This window comes from Eurosta solidaginis, chromosome 4, assembly GCF_040869045.1.
Source record: "Eurosta solidaginis isolate ZX-2024a chromosome 4, ASM4086904v1, whole genome shotgun sequence".
Lineage (NCBI taxonomy): Eukaryota > Metazoa > Arthropoda > Insecta > Diptera > Tephritidae > Eurosta > Eurosta solidaginis.
This window is the reverse complement of record NC_090322.1, coordinates 139,011,321-139,031,228: the sequence shown is the minus strand read 5'-3', so window position 1 is coordinate 139,031,228 and position 19,908 is coordinate 139,011,321. Positions and strand designations below refer to the sequence as shown.

The window sequence follows — 19,908 nt, the reverse complement described above, 5'->3', positions numbered from 1 at the left end:
CTCTCGCCAGGAGTAGTACACTGGCTTTATGAAATGGTGGTCAAACCGATTCTGCTATATGGGGTGCTGGTCTGGTGGAAAGCACTGGACACGGCGAGCACCTCCAAAATGCTAGTGTCAGTGCAACGGACGGCGCTTATCGGTATCAGTGGCGCTATGAGAACAACACCTACCTTGGCACTGAATGTCATGCTGAATATACATCCAGTAGATATTGCGGGAAAGGCAGCCGCGGCCCGGTCGTTGGTCAGGCTTCGTGATATGGGTTATATGCTTTCTGATTTCGGACACTCTAGCCTTCTTACTAGTTTCGACTTTACCCCGGACAGGACGGACTATTGCATGCCGGTGGCCGCTCCCTATACAACCTTCACCCGTCATTCCCCCGAGGGAGGAGTGGAGAAGAGGAATTATCTGGGGCATGGGACCGGTTAACTTTTTAAGATGTCCATTTTGGACACCATGAAAATGTTCTGCCCACACACACTCACCCAATAATAAATGTGCAAAATTTGTTTGAATTTATATTTTAGTTGCTTTATTTAGTTTTGTATTTAATTTGTGTAGTATTTCTTTTATCTTAGTATGTATAGTTTGTTCACCTTTAGTTAAACTAATTTTCAAAGAAATGTATTCTTATTTTTAGGTTATAGTCTTTATGTTTAATTTCACACGTTGTTTTCTTGCACGACCACACTCTTTCTTTACAGCCACGAACTTAATTCCATTTTTCGCTATATCGCTGAATGCCATTGCCACTGCTGAGTGCAAATGGCATTGCTTTTCAGCAACAGCTGACGGCGATGCCACTTGCACTCAGGGGTGCATTTTGTTGCGTAAAGCGCGTAACGCAGTGCGGTTATACCACCCTTCCTTAGAAAAAGAAGAATCTGACAAGTTGATCAGATTTGTCATATTCTTCTTGTTCTCTGACTTTCAAATTGTTTTGGTTGAACGAATGTATGATATTAGGGTGTTCCTCCCCTTTTTTCTCATTCGTTCAATCGGAACAATTTTTTTTCCTTTCACATATGAAATTAAGTTAATATTAATTTAATTACTTACATGTAATTTGTTTTCTAATTTCTATTGCACTAAATTAATGTATTATATATATTTATTACAAATAGTGCGTGCATATTAATTTTTGATTTTATTTACATGCAAATTAAAAAAATTTTTTTTTTTTTTTGTTTTTGTATATTAATATTAATATAAATTTTAATTTGATATTTCATGCTTTAATAACAAAGTACTGAAAATTTAAAATTAATTACAAGCTAGTTTGTAAATTTATATGAGAAAAAATTCAGTTAACCTTATTGATTCGGTTTTTGTGAACGGTTTTTTCCTTTTTATTTACTTCATCAAAAACCGTAACATTAACTCCATCAATTTTTGTGACTATATATGGTCCTTGGTAAATGCTTTCATGCTTATTTCTAGGTTCTTTTTGTATTACTACCTTATCGTTTATATTAATAGCTAACGGACGCGCCCTCTTATCATAAAGATCTTTATTTTTAATTTTATGTTTATTAATTAAATCTTTTGCTAATTTATGCGTTTTTTGTAGTCTATATTTTACTTCTTTTGCATAACTTTCAACATTGTAAATTGGATCGATTTGTTCCTTTTGAACTTCATTTGGTAAGGTAACATTTCTACCGAATACTAATTCGTATGGAGTGAATCCATTATCAAAAACTGTACTAGGAGTTGTATTATGCAAAAATGTAAAATATTTCAAATAAACGTCCCATTCGGTGAAGTTATCATTTAAAAAAGCTCGTAAATATTCATTAAATACCCGATGATTTCTTTCAATTGTACCTAGGGTTTCATGATGGTAAGCTGTAGAAAAATTATGTTCGATTTTTAGGAGTTTGGTTAATTCAGAGAAAATTTCGTTTTTATATTCGGTTCCTAAATCGGTTTTAATTGATTTCATTATGCCATAAATGAGGATGAAGCTTTCAAAAATGGCTGTTGCAATTGTTTTTGCTGTCTTATCAGGGACTGATATGGTAACAAGGTATTTGCTAAAGTCGCACATAATGGTAACCGCGAACCTATTCCCATTATTCGACTCGGGCAAAGGTCCTATTGTATCTACAACTACGACATCGAAAGGTTTGCAGGGTGTTGGTGTAAGCACTAGATTTTCTTTGGTTTTTGGCTTGACTTTATTCAAAAGGCATTTTTTGCAATTTTTGACGTATTTGACAATGTCACGGGTCATACCTTTCCAATAATATTTCGTACGTATTTTTGCGTAAAGCTTTTTATTTCCGCAGTGACCTCCTGATATCGGGTCATTGTGGTAAATTTCCATTAATTTAAGTTTCTTGTCGTTGTCTGTAACTGTTTCAACAGGTTCTATTAATAGTATTTTTAAATTTTTTAAAATTGAATTTCCTGTATTTTTAAAATTTGAAATAGAAAAATATTTAAATATTTGATCATCTTTTTGCCATTCTGCTTTCTTAACGTTGTGTTTACCAGCTTCTTTTTCAAGCTTCAAAAGTAATTCATCTAATTGCATTATTTTGTTAGTATACACAATATTAAGTAACTCGAGTTTTTTATGTTTTAAATGCGCATATATTTTTAAATTGATTTTATCATTGCCGTTGTCATGACATATTTGGCTTTTTATCCTATGAATTTTCTTGGAAAAATTATATGAAAACTTGTCGACTACCTGTAATTTGACATTTTCTTCGTTTACGTCTTCAGCCGATTGTTGTAATTGTTCGTGACGTTTCGTCATAGACCTCGTCTGTACTTTTAAAATTTGATTATTGGACTTTTTAAGTTCTTGGATTGAAATTCGCGATAATGCGTCTGCACCTACGTTAGATTTTCCTTTAATATATTCTATGGTAAAATTATATTCGGACAGTTCCAAACGTATTCTGGAAAGTTTCGACGACGGATCTTTCATATTAAATAGATAAACTAGTGGGCGATGATCTGATTTAACTTTGAAGTGAGTGCCATAAATATATGGACGAAATTGCTTTATTGCAAAATATATTGCCAAAAGTTCTAATTCTATTATTGGTTTATTTTGTTCTGATTTGCTAAAGGATTTTGAAGCAAAACAAATTGGCAAGTCGTTACCGTTATGATTTTGACTCAGTATCGCACCACACCCTAACTTTGAAGCATCAACCGTAATTAAAAATTCTTTGGTGAAATCTGGATATTGTAAAAGTTTTGGAGAAATCAGACTTTTTCTTAGTTTTTCGAAAGCTAATTCACATGCCGTATCCCAATTAAATTCAACCTTCTTTCTACTCAAACGATTCAGTGGAGCTGCTAAAGAAGCGAAACTTGGGATAAATCTCCTATAATAATTTGCAAATGCCACGAATCTTCGGACAGCGTCTTTATCGCGTGGCTTAGGATACCTTTTAATTGCTTCAATTTTTGAATCGTCTGGTAGCAAACCATTTGCTGAGCATTTATGCCCTAAGAAAGTTACTTCAGGTCTAAGAAAATTACACTTTTTTGGGTTAAGTCGCAAGTTGAACTTCCTACAGGTTTCGAAAACTTTTTTTAGATTATTGAGATGATGTGCTTCGCTACATCCGATTACTATTATATCGTCTACATACATAAAGGCTTGGTTGGGTGAAATACCAGAAAATGCAATTGACATCATTCTTGAAAATGAATTTGGAGCTACGTTTAGACCAAATGGTAAAACCTTCCATCGAAAAGCTCCGCGGTCAGTACTAAAAGATGTTATGTCTCTTGAATCTTTGTGAAGTGGGATTTGGTGAAAACCCGAAAAAAGATCTAATGTAGAAAAGAATTTCGCACGGCCAAGGTTATCTAAAATATCGTCTACACGTGCCAAAGGAAATTTATCGGCAATTAACTTTTTATTTACAGCCCTAAAGTCAACGCACATTCTATACGATTTTTGGCCATTTAGGTCTTTTTTCGGTACCAAAATCAAGGGACTATTATAATTCGAACAACTATTTTCAATCAGATCGTTTTCCAATAATTTATTAACTTGTTTATTGATTTCTTCACGTTGAGAATACGGTAGGCGGTAATTTTTAATGTATACTGGCGTCGTATCGTTTAGTCTTAGTTTTTGTTCATAAAAATTGTTGATTGTCATCTTATCATTGTCTAGCGCAAAAATATCGGAATATTGTAAACATAAGTTAATAAGTTTGTTTTCTGCATAATTAGGTATTTGTTTTTCTAAAATGCTTTTAAGTTCTTTAATACGACTATCTTGTTTTACTGGGATATTGATTTTATAAACGTGATAATTAGAAAGTTTTTCGGTTTGAATGTTGTGGTTGTTTACGTATTTTACGCTATTTGTGGTGTTTATTACTTTAATGATCGGATTACTAGTATCAACTATACATTTCGCTGTGAAAACACCGTCGGAAATCTCTTGAGAATCCACGAAAAGTGGTTCTGAGTCTTTTTTTAAAGCGAAAATTCTATAAACTTCGCAACGAGGTGGAATAACAAATGTATCGCTTTCCATTCCGTGATGGATGGGAAGTGCGATCTTTTCATTGCCTATCCAGAAGGAAATGCAATTTGTTGCATAGCTGATATCGCATTTATTTGTTTTTAGGAAATCCTTACCAAGTATTCCATCTGATGGAATGTTGAAATCATTGTCTACCACATGCAACGTATGTTTGATATAAAAATTTGAAAAGTGTAAGTTAGTTGTAAAAGTACCTAATGTAGAAACTGTATCTGTAGTTACTCCAGTAATATTAATTGTATCATTGTTGTTAATTGACAAATTTTTATTAAGAGAGGAAATTTTAATTAACGAAATGTCGGCTTGTGTATCGACTAGAAATGTACAAAATTTGTTAGAGCCAGTAATATTTAATTGTATAAAATCGGAATAGTTTAAGTTAAGACAATAAATGTTTTTTGAAGAAAAATTGTGAGCTGAATCAGTTAGTAATTTGTCTCGTCCTCCCTCAGTGTTCGCTCCTGAGGGGCTTCCCTGTTTAAAGCCCGAACGTTTGCATTTCTAGCTCTATTATTGGAAGTGTTAGAACCGTTGTTATTGCTAGTACGACTATTGTTGCTATTATTATTATTAGGCTGATTCCGATTTCCGCCGCTGGAACGGAAATTTTGCCTTTGATTGCTGCGATTGAAGTTGTTGCCATAGTTACTGTTACTAAAGGATGGTCTATTTTGTCTATAATTGTTAAAGTTACGATTTTGATTTTGGAAATTTCGACCTCGGTTATTACTTTGAAAATTTCTAAAATTGTTATTGTTCCGCGCTCTAAATGCCAAAACTTGACGTTCTTTTATTTCATTTGATTGCTCTACAATCAGTTTGGCTACTACGTCCTTGGAATCAGAAAAATTGGTTGAAGCAAGGATTGATTTTACTAAACTGGTTTTTGCGTTCAATCGGCAAACGTTAACTGTTTGCTCGATGGCCATTTCACGGGCTTTGGTCTGAGTAATCCCTTCGATAATGAGCGAACGCTCTAAAGCATCAGACAATTCCTCAACGCGTTTTGCAAAATCGGTGTAATTATTATTATTAACTTGCAAAGCTGCAAATTTTCCGGCCACAACTTTGGAGTTGTCGGGTTTTATACGGTTACGTAGTGCTATTTTTATATCGTTAACTGAAAGTACTTGAGTTGGTATCGCTTCTCGAGCTTTACCATCGAGTTTGGATTTAATATATGAAATACAAATGCTAGTTAAATTTTCGTCGACAAATTGTTCGATTAACTCAATTTTAGTAATGAAAGATTCGAGACCTAGGGGCTCACCGCTATAATTTTCACGCATAATACCAGCACATATGCCGATAAACGTTCTTTTTTCTTCAGGAGTCGCCATATTTGTATCGGAATTAGGAGGATTTGAAATATTTGTTTCGGGCAATTCCTCAAATCCGTGAAATTCTCCGGACAAAGAAAGTCTAACAACAAGGTTTTTGATTGTATTGGGCGAATATGTGGTTGAGCCTTTGGAAACTGGGCTTTTAAAATCAAGATTTTCGGAATCGGACTTTTCGGAATTAAAATTTTTGGAATTGGAATCAGAATTTTTGGAATTTTCGGAATTGTCGGAATCTGAGTTTTGTTCTGAAATTCTAGGAACCACTTTTTGATTTCTAAGGAACATATGTAGTAGGAAGCAAAGAAGAAATATTTAAACTAATTAGAGTCGAATTTGTAGAAATTGCTTACGAAAATTTAACAGAAATTGAAATTGAATTGAATGTTGATGTGAAATTGAAAGAATTATCCGGCAATTTAATGAAAGACTGAATATTTAATAATAAATTGAATGTATATTGAAGTAATTTAATTTAAATTGCTTTTAAAGGAAAATATTTTAATTTGATAAAAGGACTTGGCTGTTGATAACGGACGCACCGCTTTATTAAAAAGATTTCAATGTGTTTGTGTAATAACGGACGCACCGTTTTTGTTTAAAATTGTATGGTTTTATTTTTATAGATACGGGCGCACCGCATCTTTTCAAATTTGTTATACGAATATCCTCGGACGCACCGGGATTAAGAAAAATGTCATTGGTTTTGTACGGAACCACCGTTTACGCAAAAAAATCTTTTTGGTTAATTACGGAACCACCGTTTACGCAAAAAAAAATTATGTATGTTTGTTTACGGTTTTATTTTGTTTATGTCCAAAAAAAAATCCCATATTTCTTAAGTATGTAAGATTACTCAAAAATTAAATTTTTCACCTCTGATTTATATATCAGGGGCTTCATATCAAAACACGATAAATGCAATCGACAAAAAAAAATTTTGTGAAGTTAGAAAAAATTTGCAAAAAGTATTGATCTGGTGAAAAACACAATGTTTTCTGACCATCTTAGGTAGGCTAGTCTCACAATTCTCAAAATTAGATATTCGCATGAGAATAAGATTATGTCAAAATTCCGAAAAAAATATTTGTATGTACACTTATGGGCTTGATTTGAAGCTCCTCAAATGTTCTATCTATTTAGCAATATATTATTCATATTCACAAGAATATTTAATGTATTTGTTGTAGTTTATGTATAAAAGGTAAAAAAAAGTCGTAAATTTTAGTATGTAATTAATATGGCAGTTACTGAAATATGTATGCAATTTGAAATGATTATTTTGAATGGTCGCAAGTAGAAAATGCGAAATTTTAGTTATAAAAGTTTAATAAATTCGATATAGGTGTAGTTCATTTTTAATTAAATTTTAAAATTTAAAGTTACAAATTCCAAAAAGTTATACATACATACATATTTTTGCCGAATGATACTGCTTTATGCTGCTGCTATTAACGCTGCTCCGCTTCCGAATTGCTGACCGAATTCAGCTGCTGCTCCTAGGGTTTGCCTCTGCTGCTGGTTTTCTTCTGCCGCTTTATAAGTCGTTGGTTAGCATACTTGTTGTTTTATGTATCATGTTATACTTGTAGTTTTGTGGTGGCATTTACGCCGTTATACTTGTCGTGGCGTGTTTTTGTGCAATTGAAATATGGTCTGATGCTCCGTTATTTTGCGTATTGGGTTTTTGGTACAGCCCCAACCCATGATTTTCATATGTATGTATGCATTTTTTGTAACTTTTGCATTTTTTTTTGAGAGTTTTATATATTTTTGTAAGTGTTTTTATAGTTTTTAAAGAACATTTTTTTTTTGTGTAGTTTTTCGTTTTTAAATTTTTTTGTAAGATTTTTGCATTTTTATATTTTTTTGTAGGGTTTTTGTAAGTTTTGTATTTTTTTTTGTTTTTTGATTTTTATGGTTTTTTTTTTTTTTGTAGATTTTTAAATTTTATGTAAATTAAATTGTAATTCTTTAGGAAAAACTGTATTTGTTTAATTCATTTTTAATTAAATTTTTGAATTTTAAGTTACGATTTAAATTTTTTAAGATTTTAAGTTTTTCTTTTTGATTTTTTGTGTATATGTTGTAATTTTGTTAATATTTAATTTTTTTGATTTTTGCACTTTAATTAGTGCCTGTTCGGAGGCTTGAATGGCCACTCGCCGCACTTGCAGGCCTTCCGCCCACGGTCGCCATTTAAGATGTCCATTTTGGACACCATGAAAATGTTCTGCCCACACACACTCACCCAATAATAAATGTGCAAAATTTGTTTGAATTTATATTTTAGTTGCTTTATTTAGTTTTGTATTTAATTTGTGTAGTATTTCTTTTATCTTAGTATGTATAGTTTGTTCACCTTTAGTTAAACTAATTTTCAAAGAAATGTATTCTTATTTTTAGGTTATAGTCTTTATGTTTAATTTCACACGTTGTTTTCTTGCACGACCACACTCTTTCTTTACAGCCACGAACTTAATTCCATTTTTCGCTATATCGCTGAATGCCATTGCCACTGCTGAGTGCAATTGGCATTGCTTTTCAGCAACAGCTGACGGCGATGCCACTTGCACTCAGGGGTGCATTTTGTTGCGTAAAGCGCGTAACGCAGTGCGGTTATAACTTGTTCACGGATGGGTCGAAGTTGGACGGAAAGGTTGGCGGGGGGGTCTTTTGTCAAGAGCTAAATGTAAGCCGCAAGTTTAAGTTGGCTGATCACTGCAGTGTATTCCAAGCGGAAGTTGCTGCGATTAAGGATGCGTTGGATGAAATGCTATCCAGCGCTACTACGGTTAGGGAATTTAACATCTACTCTGATAGCCAAGCGGCTATAAAGGCCTTGAGCTCAACTACAGTGCGATCGAGGGTGGTCTGGGAGTGCCTGACCACACTTGCGATTGCATCGAATTATTTTACAATTAAGATTATCTGGGTCCAGGGCCATAGTGATATTCCGGGTAACTGTCAAGCGGATCTCTTAGCCCGAATCGGTACAACTGAACCGGATGAAGATGGCTGTAGGGATTTCGGGATTCCGCTAGCCACCTGTGGATTGCTCTTCCATAGCTGGGCCTCGAGTCAGCTCAGCAAACGTTGGGCGGACACTACGTCTTGTAGGATATCAAGATCTTTCTGGCCGAAAGTGGATGGCAGGAGGTCTGCTGAAATAATTGGGTTCACTAAGGCTCACCCATCAATGGTCATTGGGGTTTTGACAGGGCACTGTCCCATGGGTATCCATGCGGTACGTCTCAATATATTGGAAACTCCATCCTGCTGCAGCTGTATGGAGGATGATGAGGTGGAATCACCAAATCACTTTATGCTTGACTGCCCAGCTTTTGCCAGAACTAGGCGAAAGTATTTCGGTCGTGACTCACTTGGATCTCCCGAGGAGCTATCCAAGGTTGAGATCGGGATCATTCGGAACTTTATCGTTGCTACCCAACGATTCTCTAAGTAGTTATATCTACGTCACCGTTAGTTTAGTTTATTATATGTGGTATCACAACGGACCGTCATGTTGTCCAAGTGAGCTTCCTCTATCAGGGAAGCTACCACCCAACCTAACCTAACCTAACCTACCCTTCTTCTTCTAAATTTTTGATATTGCTTTTCGACGCCAAGATGTGGTAGGAGAGTACGCTACCACCACACCACGGCGATCATTGATAGAGCAGAATTTTGTTTTCTACCTTCATACTAGAGTTGTCACGAATATTCGGTAACTATTCGGTATTCGGCCTATTCGGCCACTTTTTTGCTATTCGGTATTCGGCCACTTTTTTGCGATTCGGTATTCGGCGGAAATCAAATCAATCAAATCATGTAAAAAAGACACGTTATATTACTCAAAATTATGTATTTATTTCCAAATTACAACACTTTAGTATTTAAAATTCATCAGTGGTAAGTTATGATGGATAAAAACAAGCTTTTGAGCATTTTTGGGTAGCAAACGATTACGCTTTTCATCGCAAATGTTACCAGCCTCAGAAAATAACCTCTCAGTGTTTGACAAGCACTCAGAATGCATAACAGCATACAATCAAGTAGGTCCCATCCCGCCAATTTGTAGGAAAAAATATGAGCACGACGCAAATTGGAAGAGAAGCTCGGCCTTATATCTCTTCGGAGGTTATCGCTCCTTACATTTTTTTTAGCAGTTATTGTTGTCGTTGTAGCAGTAATAAACTAAATGCGGTTACACTGAAATTAAAGCCCTTGGACGGGAGAAATCCCCAGTCGCTCCGGTACATAGAAACGGCTGCCTTGGGAAGCGGTGTATGAGCAACTATCACTTTCTGATCACTTCTGATTCTGTTCCCAACTATCACTTTCTGATTCACTCAACGGTTAGAATTTTACCTAAAATAACTGAGTATTAATTTTTCAGCTACATCCTCTCACATGTTTATTCGGCTGTTATGAATACAAATTTCTAGTTGGCTAAACTAGTTGTTCATAAAGAGAATTTCTATCAATCAAGTGACAAGAATATGTTTGTAAAATTTAAAGTTATGTTCGCTAAAGCGTGCATTGAAAGCCTTGCATAGTAACTCGAGTCCCTATTTTTTGCATACCTTTTTATTTATTTTTACGGACTGCTAAGACAATTTAATTTATTTCAAAAGTATACCCTTTGAATTATTTATGAAGTTTACTTTTTACGAATATAGACATCATAGAAGGTCGAATGCCGCTTTGTGTTAATATATGTATAATTGAATTGTTAGTACATATGTAATATGAAGAGTAGGAACACATCGAGGCCCGAAGATATTTTGCAATCCCCGAGTTTCGGGATATGAAAATGACGATCCCGGGATTTTTCGGGATTATACAGTCTCTGGATTTATTGAATTTTAAATCAAAAGAAAATGATATAACGTAAATATGTATGAACATTTCTTTAGTCCAATGTTTTGAAAGTAATTCAATGCAAATTTTATAAAATGAAAACAAAAAAAAAATTGATTCGTTTTAAACAAACACGAATAATTTGTCTGGTAGGTACACAAGTATTAAAAATATGTATTGAGCCAATTTAAAGCACTTCTCTATTTTAAAAAAACACCCTCATCGCTTTATGGCATATGGTATTATCTGAATGACTAGATTTTAACTTGATACACATATAACCGGATGTTGAAAACATCTTTCAAACTCAAAGCTAGTAGGGGAAATTGTTAACAGCATGTAATAAGTATGTTCTTATTGAATACCACGTTTCCACTGTATAGAAAAATGTATATTTCCTTAGAAATCAGATCATTGAGATTCGTACCGTCTAATGAAGGCATTACCCGAAAAAGATTTCATTTTATTTAAAACTAGATCTTGCAAAAACGACAAACTAGGAACCATTAATCAGTTGAAGTTTTTTTTTCATTTGCAATATTCATGTTGACGTAATTCGCAAATTGACAGAATGCAAAAGCTACAGAATAGAGCTATGCAAATAATATTAAAATGTGGTAGATATACATCCGTACAGCTGATGCTTGATGCACTGAAATGGTTAAATGTGCGGCAGAGAGAGAAAATAAAAGTAAAGCCCTAAACGAAGTTGTAACTGTGGCTATGCAAGCACTGACTTATATAAAGAGGACCCAAATACAGATAAGAAATAAGTGGTACGACCGAGAATTAACAAACCTGCATAAAAGAAAAATAGAATCTTATAAAACTGCTCAAAATACTGGATTTTGGGACGAATATAACGTCATTAAGAAAAGATATAAAAGAACCATAATTTATAAAAAAAAGAAATACATGGAAGATAGAGTAAATCATAACAATGGCGATATGAAACGTATGTGGAAGTGTCTAAAAGACCTCGTCGAGCTTAATGATGTTAAAAAACATATCACTAAAATTGTAATTAACGGTGAATGCCTGGAAAATGAATATGATATAGCTAATTCCCTAAATAACTTTTTTATACAAAGTATTGTTGAAATTAATGATAGCATCGAAGAAATTGTAAATGGGGATGAAATAAGCGCAAATCATAGTAATCCATTTGAAACATTTAAATTTACTGACATTGTAGTGGACGATATTATTATTATCACAAAATCACTTAAAAACAAATATGGCGGCGACAAGCTTTTATCGGAGGGTGTCGTTAAAGATGCCATGACATATACTGCTAATTTCTACAAAGACATAATTAACGAATCCTTAAACAGCGGTATTGTACCTAGTTACTGGAAAATTTCAACAATAATACCTGTTGAAAAAGTAAAAAATACAATGAAACCTGAGGAACTACGTCCAATTAACACGTTACCTACAGATGAAAAAATTATGGAGACAGTGGTGAAGGATCAACTTGTGGCATACTTAGAGAAGCACAATGTGATTATCCCAGAACAATCGGGATTCAGGAAGAGCCATTCTTGTGAAACAGCGTTGAATATGGTAATTGCAGATTGGAAAGAAGACATGGCGGACAAAAAATTTACGGTGTCTGTCTTCTTGGATTTAAAACGGGCTTTTGAAACTGTCGATAGATCTGAGCTATTGGACGTTATGTTTAAAATTGGTATAAGAGGAAAGGCTTTGGAATGGTTCCGGAGTTATTTGGGTGACAGAAAACAGAGAACGATAATTGGAAAGGTTTCATCAGTGGTGGATGTTAACATTGGTTTACCACAAGGCTCGGTCTTGGCGCCAATATTGTTTACATTGTATATCAATGATATCAAAAGATGCTTAAAATATTGTAAAATACGTCTATTTGCGGATGATGCATTGCTTATCATAAGTGAAAAATATGCAGAATGTGCCATGCTGAAAGTACAAGAAGACCTGGACTCGCTATACAAATGGTTATGCCTTAGAAAACTAAAATTAAATGTCGAAGAAACTAAGTTCATGATATTTTGTAAAAACACCAATATCATAAGTAACAATAGTTTAAATAATATTACGCTGAAGGTAAAAAACATGGAAATCCAAAGAGTAGACAAAATTAAGTATTTAGGAGTTTTGATTGATGATAATCTAAATTTTTGAGAGCATGTAACTTATCTGGAAAGGAAAATTGCACAGAAAATAGGCTTCATGTATAGAACATGTAAACATATCAGTCAAAGTCATAAAATATTGGTATATCGTTCAATTATTGAACCACACTTTATTTATTGTCCTACTATTCTGCTATTAAGTAATGATATATATATTAAGAAACTTCAAATACAGCAAAACAAAGCAATGCGATTTATTTTAAAATGTCCTCCAAGAACGCCAAAAATTGTAATGCTCAATAGATTAAACTGGCTTAGTATTAAACAGTCAGTTAGTTATTTCACATTGAAATTTATACACCAACTTAGGTTAGGAATGTTACCGAATTACCTGAGTAGTAAAATACATTATAATCATGAAATCCACAATTATGGAACAAGAAATTGCAATAATATAAGACTGCCTAGAATAAGAACTGAGTTCGCCAAAAGGTCTCTTGAATATTTAGGGTATAAAATGTATAATGAGTTACCTTCTGATTTGAAAGACTGTGAAAATATTAGTAAGTTCAAAGAAAAATTGTTTTTATATTGTACGTCACTAAATGTGACATGAGTAGTTATGTTTAATTTCTTATTTTAACCTAAACTAGGTCTTAAAGACCGTAATAATAAATAAATAAAAATAATAAAATAATAAAAATAGAGACTGGAGCTGAATACAATTATGTTTGTATACCAGACTAGTATCGGAAAACTGCCAGACTACATAGCAGATAAGGTCCTCTATTTTGGTGAAATGCAACCATATGAGCTGAGAAACGTTAAAGACTTAAGATTAGAGAAGTATAGGAAAACATAGCAAAGTAATATATTTTATAAAGGTTTATAAAGGTTTTAGAATATTCAATACATTAAGCGAAGACATCAAACAAGGGCAAAATATTAAATCATTCGAAAAAAAGGTATAGATTTTGTAAGAAAATAGCATATCCAAATTTTTTAAATATCTATCTAATTACAAGTAATCCTATTATTACTAAATAAATCAATCAATATGGACTTGGAACTGTAGGTAGCAATGCAGCATCAGCCTCTGCACCTGTTAGACGGCGGGCCAACAGACGCGCCCATAAACATATATACAATTGCCATCACCCAGGTTGAGAATCCTAGGAAAGGAAGGTTTTAATATTTAGCACATATCTTCAACCTGTCCCTTTCCACCATTGTCATTCCCGAAAAATGGAAAATGACCAAGGTGGTCCCGCTACTAGTCTGGGAAAGCAGCCAAAATAGTAGTTGTTGTTGTTGTTGTTGTTGTAGCAATGCTCGCCCCACCTAATAGCGGCGACCGATCACAAATTGTCATCAATATCCTCTAACGGAAGTCCAAGGAAACTTGCCGTTCAACAGGGGTGGACCATAAGGAAAGGGGTGTTAGAGGCGTTGGTTCCACATTACAATTGAAGAGATGGTTGGTGTCATGTGGGGACACATTGCAAGCGGGGCATACATTTTGTATGTCGGGGTTGATTCTGGATAGGTAAGAGTTTAACCTGTTACAGTATCCAGAACGAAATTGAGCAAGAGTGACACGCGTTTCCCTGGGGAGTATGCGTTCCTCTTCCGCAAGTTTTGGATAATTTTCGTTAAGCACTGGATTCACCGGGCAATTCCCGGCATAAAGGTCCGACGCCTGTTTATGGAGTTCACCTAGCACCTGCTTGTGTTTTTTCACTTCATACGGCTGGGTTCTCAGGTGCCGTATTTCCTCAAAATGCTTACGGAGATGACTCCTTAAGCCCCTAGGCGGTGCTGGTTCATCAATCAGATGTCTGTTGGGATGCCCAGGTTTCTGGGTATTCAACAGGAACTGTTTGGTCAGCATCTCATCTCTCTCCGATGGGGAGTATTCTCGCCTCATTATGCAGATGGTGCTCTGGGGACATAAGAAGACAGCCCGTGGCGATTCTGAGAGCAGTATTTTGGCAGGCCTGTAGTTTCTTCCAGTGGGTGATTTTTAGGTTTGGCGACCATATGGGTGACGCGTAGCACGTAATCGGTTGGCTAATTGCTTTGTATGTAGTCATGAGCGTTTTTTTATCTTTTCCCCAAGTACTGCCAGCGAGGGATTTGAGGATTTTGTTACTGCTCTGAATTCTCGGAACAATTGCGGCTGCGTGCTCACCAAAATGTAGATCCTGATCAAACGTCACACCCAAGATTTTGGGGTGTCGGACAGTCGGTAGCGTAGTGCCATCGACGTGGATGTTCAAAATGGTCGACATTTGGGGCGTCCATGTTGTAAATAAGGTCGCGGAAGATTTAGTCGGTGATAATGCCAGGTTTCGCAAGGTGAAAAAACTGGAGAGATCAGGAAGGTAGCCGTTTATTTTATTGCATAGCGCATCGATCTTTGGGCCTGGGCCTGTGGCCATTATTGTGCAGTCATCGGCGTTGGAAACGATTGTGACTCCTTCCGGTGGTGAAGGTAGCTTAGATATGTAGAAATTAAACAAAAGTGGGAATAGGACATCACCCTGTGGCACCCCCTGTTTAATTCTCCAATTCTCCTTGGTTTTGATGTTTCGTTTCTAAATTGCACCGATGCCTGCCGACCACCCAGATAATTTGCGGTCCACCTTTTAAGACATGGGGGAGGGGTAGACCCTTCCAGGACCTGCAGTAACGAGCCATGGTTGACCGTATCAAAAGCTTTTGATCGTATCAAAAGCTGGATCGGGGCAGGGTCTGTTGCTCAGTATTACTTCCGACTCTACAACGAAGATTGTAGTTATGAGTGGTAGCAGCTGTGGGGCGCGAGCAGCAGCGGGTACTTGTTGTGGCTTGTTGAGCAGCGGGGCTGCTGGAAGGTAGTGGGGGGCGCTTAGACGTAGACTACGGGACGCCCTTGGGCGTGAACAGCAAGGAGCCACAAAAGATTTATAAAAGTTACGTGGACGTCGGGTTTTGGGATCAAACCCAGAACAACCTGTCCGATGCAACCATCCCTTGCACGAGACACACTGAACAGAGTATAACCGTCCTAAAAAGATTCTTTTCCGGCAGATGCAGCAAAACCATTTTTCAGGACCGGGGTCAGGAGACGGACCCGAATTGGATTCGATGCCTTCCCGGAGTAAGAGAATATGGAGCAGTCCTGCTGCAAGAAGCTGCTGGGAGGAAGACAATTTGTGGGAGGGACGAAACAAATTAGATGGGGTCACACTGAAATGACAGTCCTTGGTCGGGAAAAATCCCGAGTAGCTCCGGTACATAGAACCGACTGCCTTGGGAAGCGCCAACATAGGAGTCATATCGCCCGATATATCTCCCAATACCAGTAGCCAAGACGCTTGAAGCTATTTTTCTACCCTATTTAAAAGCAAATTTGCAACTAGCCTGTCAGAGGCATGGCTTTAGAAAACTTCATAACACAACCACTGCGCTAAATACCCATAGCACCCAGATAAATTGCGCTTTAAATCAAAATCCCCACCATTGAATACCCAGAAACATGGGCATCCCAACAGTCATCTGATAGATGAGCCTACATCCCCAGGGGCTTAAGGAGTAATCTCCGTAAGCATTATCAGGAAATACGGCACCTGAGAACACAGCCGTATGAAGCCAAAGAGCACAAGCAGGTCCTCAGTGAAATCAACAAACAGGCGTTGGACCTTTATGCCAGGAATTGCCCGGTGAATGCTGTACTCAAAGAACAATACCCAAAACTACCAGAGGAACGCACTCTCCTTAGGGAATCGCGCTTCCCTCTTGCTCAAATTCGATCTGGGTACTGTAACAGGTTAAACTCTAACCTATCCAGAATCAACCCCGACATACAAAATATATGTCCTGCTTGCAATGTGTCCCCACATGACACCAACCATCTCTTCAACTGTATTGTGGCACCAACAACCCTCTTATTGTGGACCACCGCTGTTGAAACAGCAAGTTTCTTTGGACTGCCATTAAAGGACATTGATGACAATTTGTGATTCGTCGCACCTATTGGATAATTTGAAGCACTGCTACAAGAACGCTCCCACTCCTATGGTAGGAAGTTGTTAAAATTCGCTAGATATCTCAATCTTGAGCGTAGGACTCGTAAACTGCGTCAACTGGCAGCCGATGGTAATATTGGCATGCGACCACATACCCATACTCCTTTCGCTGGAGCAATCCGCCGAATTCATCACCACTGAAAAACGCACTTTATCAATTTTAAGAAATGAAAGTGGGATGATTACCAAAATTATACTGACGATCGTTTCGCTGCCCTACCTATCCCGACTGATGCCCGCCAAACGGATCGTGCTTTACGCGAAATCTTTGAATCCGCTTCGGCTCGTTTTTTTCCAAGCAGGAGAAATTCCGGAAATCAGGCCATATTTTCCATCGGAGGACGCAACTCTAGCGGATAGAGCGTGATCGATCGCGCCTATTTGATGGGGCGAAGCACGGCTTCAACATAACAGCCTTTGTGGCTGCAACAACTGCTAATGAAAATCCAAAACCGTCAACAGCCAAACTTTATGATGCATATACAACTGTTAAGAGAGTAGCTCTAATTGGATTTACATTTATTTTTATTATGTTGAGCTGTAAGTGATACGCCGTCGCATAGATATATCAAAAATGAATTTATGCAATGAATTTCGTTTGGATAAGTCTAGAGCAGCGATTGACTGCTAATACAAGTCCAAACATTTTTGGAAGGAGTAAAAATACCCGCTTTGAGCACATTAATAAATTGTTTTGGAAGGGGCCGGTGGACAATTTCGATTTTTCGTGAAATTCTTTTAAACGACGCAAAAACTTGTTTTCCCCCTTCTGAACATTGATACTCAGATCAAAACGCGTCTTTTGACTTCTTCCAACATTACTTCTTCCATATTAGCAGTCGATCGCTGTTCTCGACCTTTACCATTGTTCTTAACTTTAATAATTGCGTAAAACGTTACCAAAATTATAAATTATTAGAACGCTAAAAAAAAGTGTGCTCTTTTTGAGTTAAATTTAATGACGTTGGCAATTCCACTTCGGCAAAAATGCCAAGCGACCGCACAACGAAGATCCGCCATTTTGGGTTCGCCATTTTGATAAAACAAAATTATTTCGATATTGATTTTTCACAAACGTGCTAGACGGAAAATTTTTAACTTTTTTCAATAACCAGTCAAAAAAAATACAAAACTTAATAGCTAGCTTTAAAATTGATAAAATTCATAACCATGCAAGTAAAAAAATTCCAAGTACCTGATTCTGGTTTTGAAAATTTCCTTGATTCTGGGGTCCGCGATTTTGCTGATTACGGTTTCGATTACCAAAACCCCGATTTTGATTTTGGTTATTTCCAAATCCCTTATTCTGAGCACCACCAGCTCCCCCTTGTCCTTGGTTATTTGCAAAACCCTTATTTTGGCCACCACCTACTCCCCCTTGGCCGGGGTTGTTTCCAAATCCTTTATTAACGTTACCACCAGCTCCACCTTGATTTTGATTACCAAACCCTTTGTTCTGGTTAGTGGCAGGCCCACCTTGGTTTTGATCATTCTGATTGAAGCGTGCTTTCTTTTCGGCAGGTGCCCCATCCGTGTGGTCATTTTGCTTTTGAGGCGTCATATTCACATTTGCCTTTTTTATACCTTGTTGAGCTCTTTGAGGTTTAGGAGCAGCTCCATTCACTCCTTCAACTTTTAAACCACCATCCATTTCTATGAAATACTCTTAATTTTCCTAGTCACAAACACACACTTTTTCAGTTATGTATTCAGTAAAATGCTTGACGTTCACTAACAATTCTTCCACACAACTGCACGAGTCGACGACCGGAAAAAGAATGAGATAATGGCGAAGCCGACGTTCATGGAAATGGCGTATACTCACGCAGGGTTGAGTTTCCAACTGCAAAACATGGTTGCATTTATCGATTGAGGTTACACTCATACAATTGTAAGCTAATTAACAGCCTGTTCACATTTCAAACTTTGCACAGTAGCACTATCAGCGCTGCAGACAAAACTCCTGCTTATGGATTGTGGTCTTTACTATTATTTTTAAAAAGTTTGCGCACGTTTCAATGTTTTATTTCAAGTCTGCAGTGGAATGAGAAGGAGGGTTCAAACCTAGTATTTTCAATGTTTCTTGTCATCTCTTTCTTACTCGTCTCTCAAGCCGTCTTATGTTTATCATTTGTTTTATCGTTAATTTCTGTTTGTGAATTGTACAACTGACCAATTTTTTGTAAATTAGTTTCGAAAATTGAGTGATCATTCAAATTTTAAATCCAAGAAAGGTTTTCGTGGTTTCAGCGGCATCATGTTGATAGAAATCTTTTCTTGTCGTCTTAAAGTACAAATTAAACTTTCTTAACCCTAACGCCATAGTCGTAACCATACCCATATCCATAACCATCTCCAATGTCATCGATTAATGGTGCCCTAACCTAAAAATCGTCAAAATTTCATAAAAATGAAGAAAACGCAAAAAATTACAAACATATTCCTCAAAAATAAGTCTCTTAGTCATAACGTATACAAAACAACGAATAAAATATACAAAAAGTTATTAAATTCACCAAATCAAATATTTTTAGGTTATGGATATGGCGAGAAACCAAAAACCAATTGGTTGGCTATGGTATGGTTATGGCGTTAGCGTTATAGTATGGCACCATTAATCGATTACATTGATTTCCATAAGGTGGGTTCGATCAGCTGCTTCACCAAATTCAATGTGTGCAACCACTAACAAATTGTTCAAGATCTAGCAGTTTTCGCAGAGGGAGGTGTAGGTTCCACATTACAATTGAAAAGGTGATTGGTGTCGTCGCATGCAGGACATGCATTACGTATGACGGCATGGATTCTGGAAAAGTAAGAGTTTAACCTGTTACAGTATCCAGAACGAAGTTGGGACAGGGTGACTCGTGGCTTCCATAGAAATGAGCTTTGCTTTTCTGCAAGAGTAGAATAGTGTATATTGGTAACGGGGTTGACCGGGCGTGTCCTGGCAAAAGCGTTTACCGGTTCTATGTGGACTTGGCCCA

General features: G+C 36.5%; 1 protein-coding gene across 10 annotated transcripts in view; it reads right to left on the bottom strand.

The window, feature by feature from the left end:
• The window catches only part of LOC137250388 (protein no-on-transient A-like), a 95,069-nt gene extending 76,359 nt beyond the window's left edge, over nucleotides 1-18,710 (bottom strand). For all 10 annotated transcript variants that reach the window (XM_067783071.1, XM_067783072.1, XM_067783073.1 and 7 more), the window contains exon 1: nucleotides 18,117-18,710. In XM_067783071.1, the coding sequence (XP_067639172.1) occupies nucleotides 18,117-18,572 (456 nt within the window). In that variant the 5' untranslated portion in view covers nucleotides 18,573-18,710. The remainder of the gene's footprint in view (nucleotides 1-18,116) is intronic.
• Nucleotides 18,711-19,908: the final 1,198 nt, after the last annotated feature.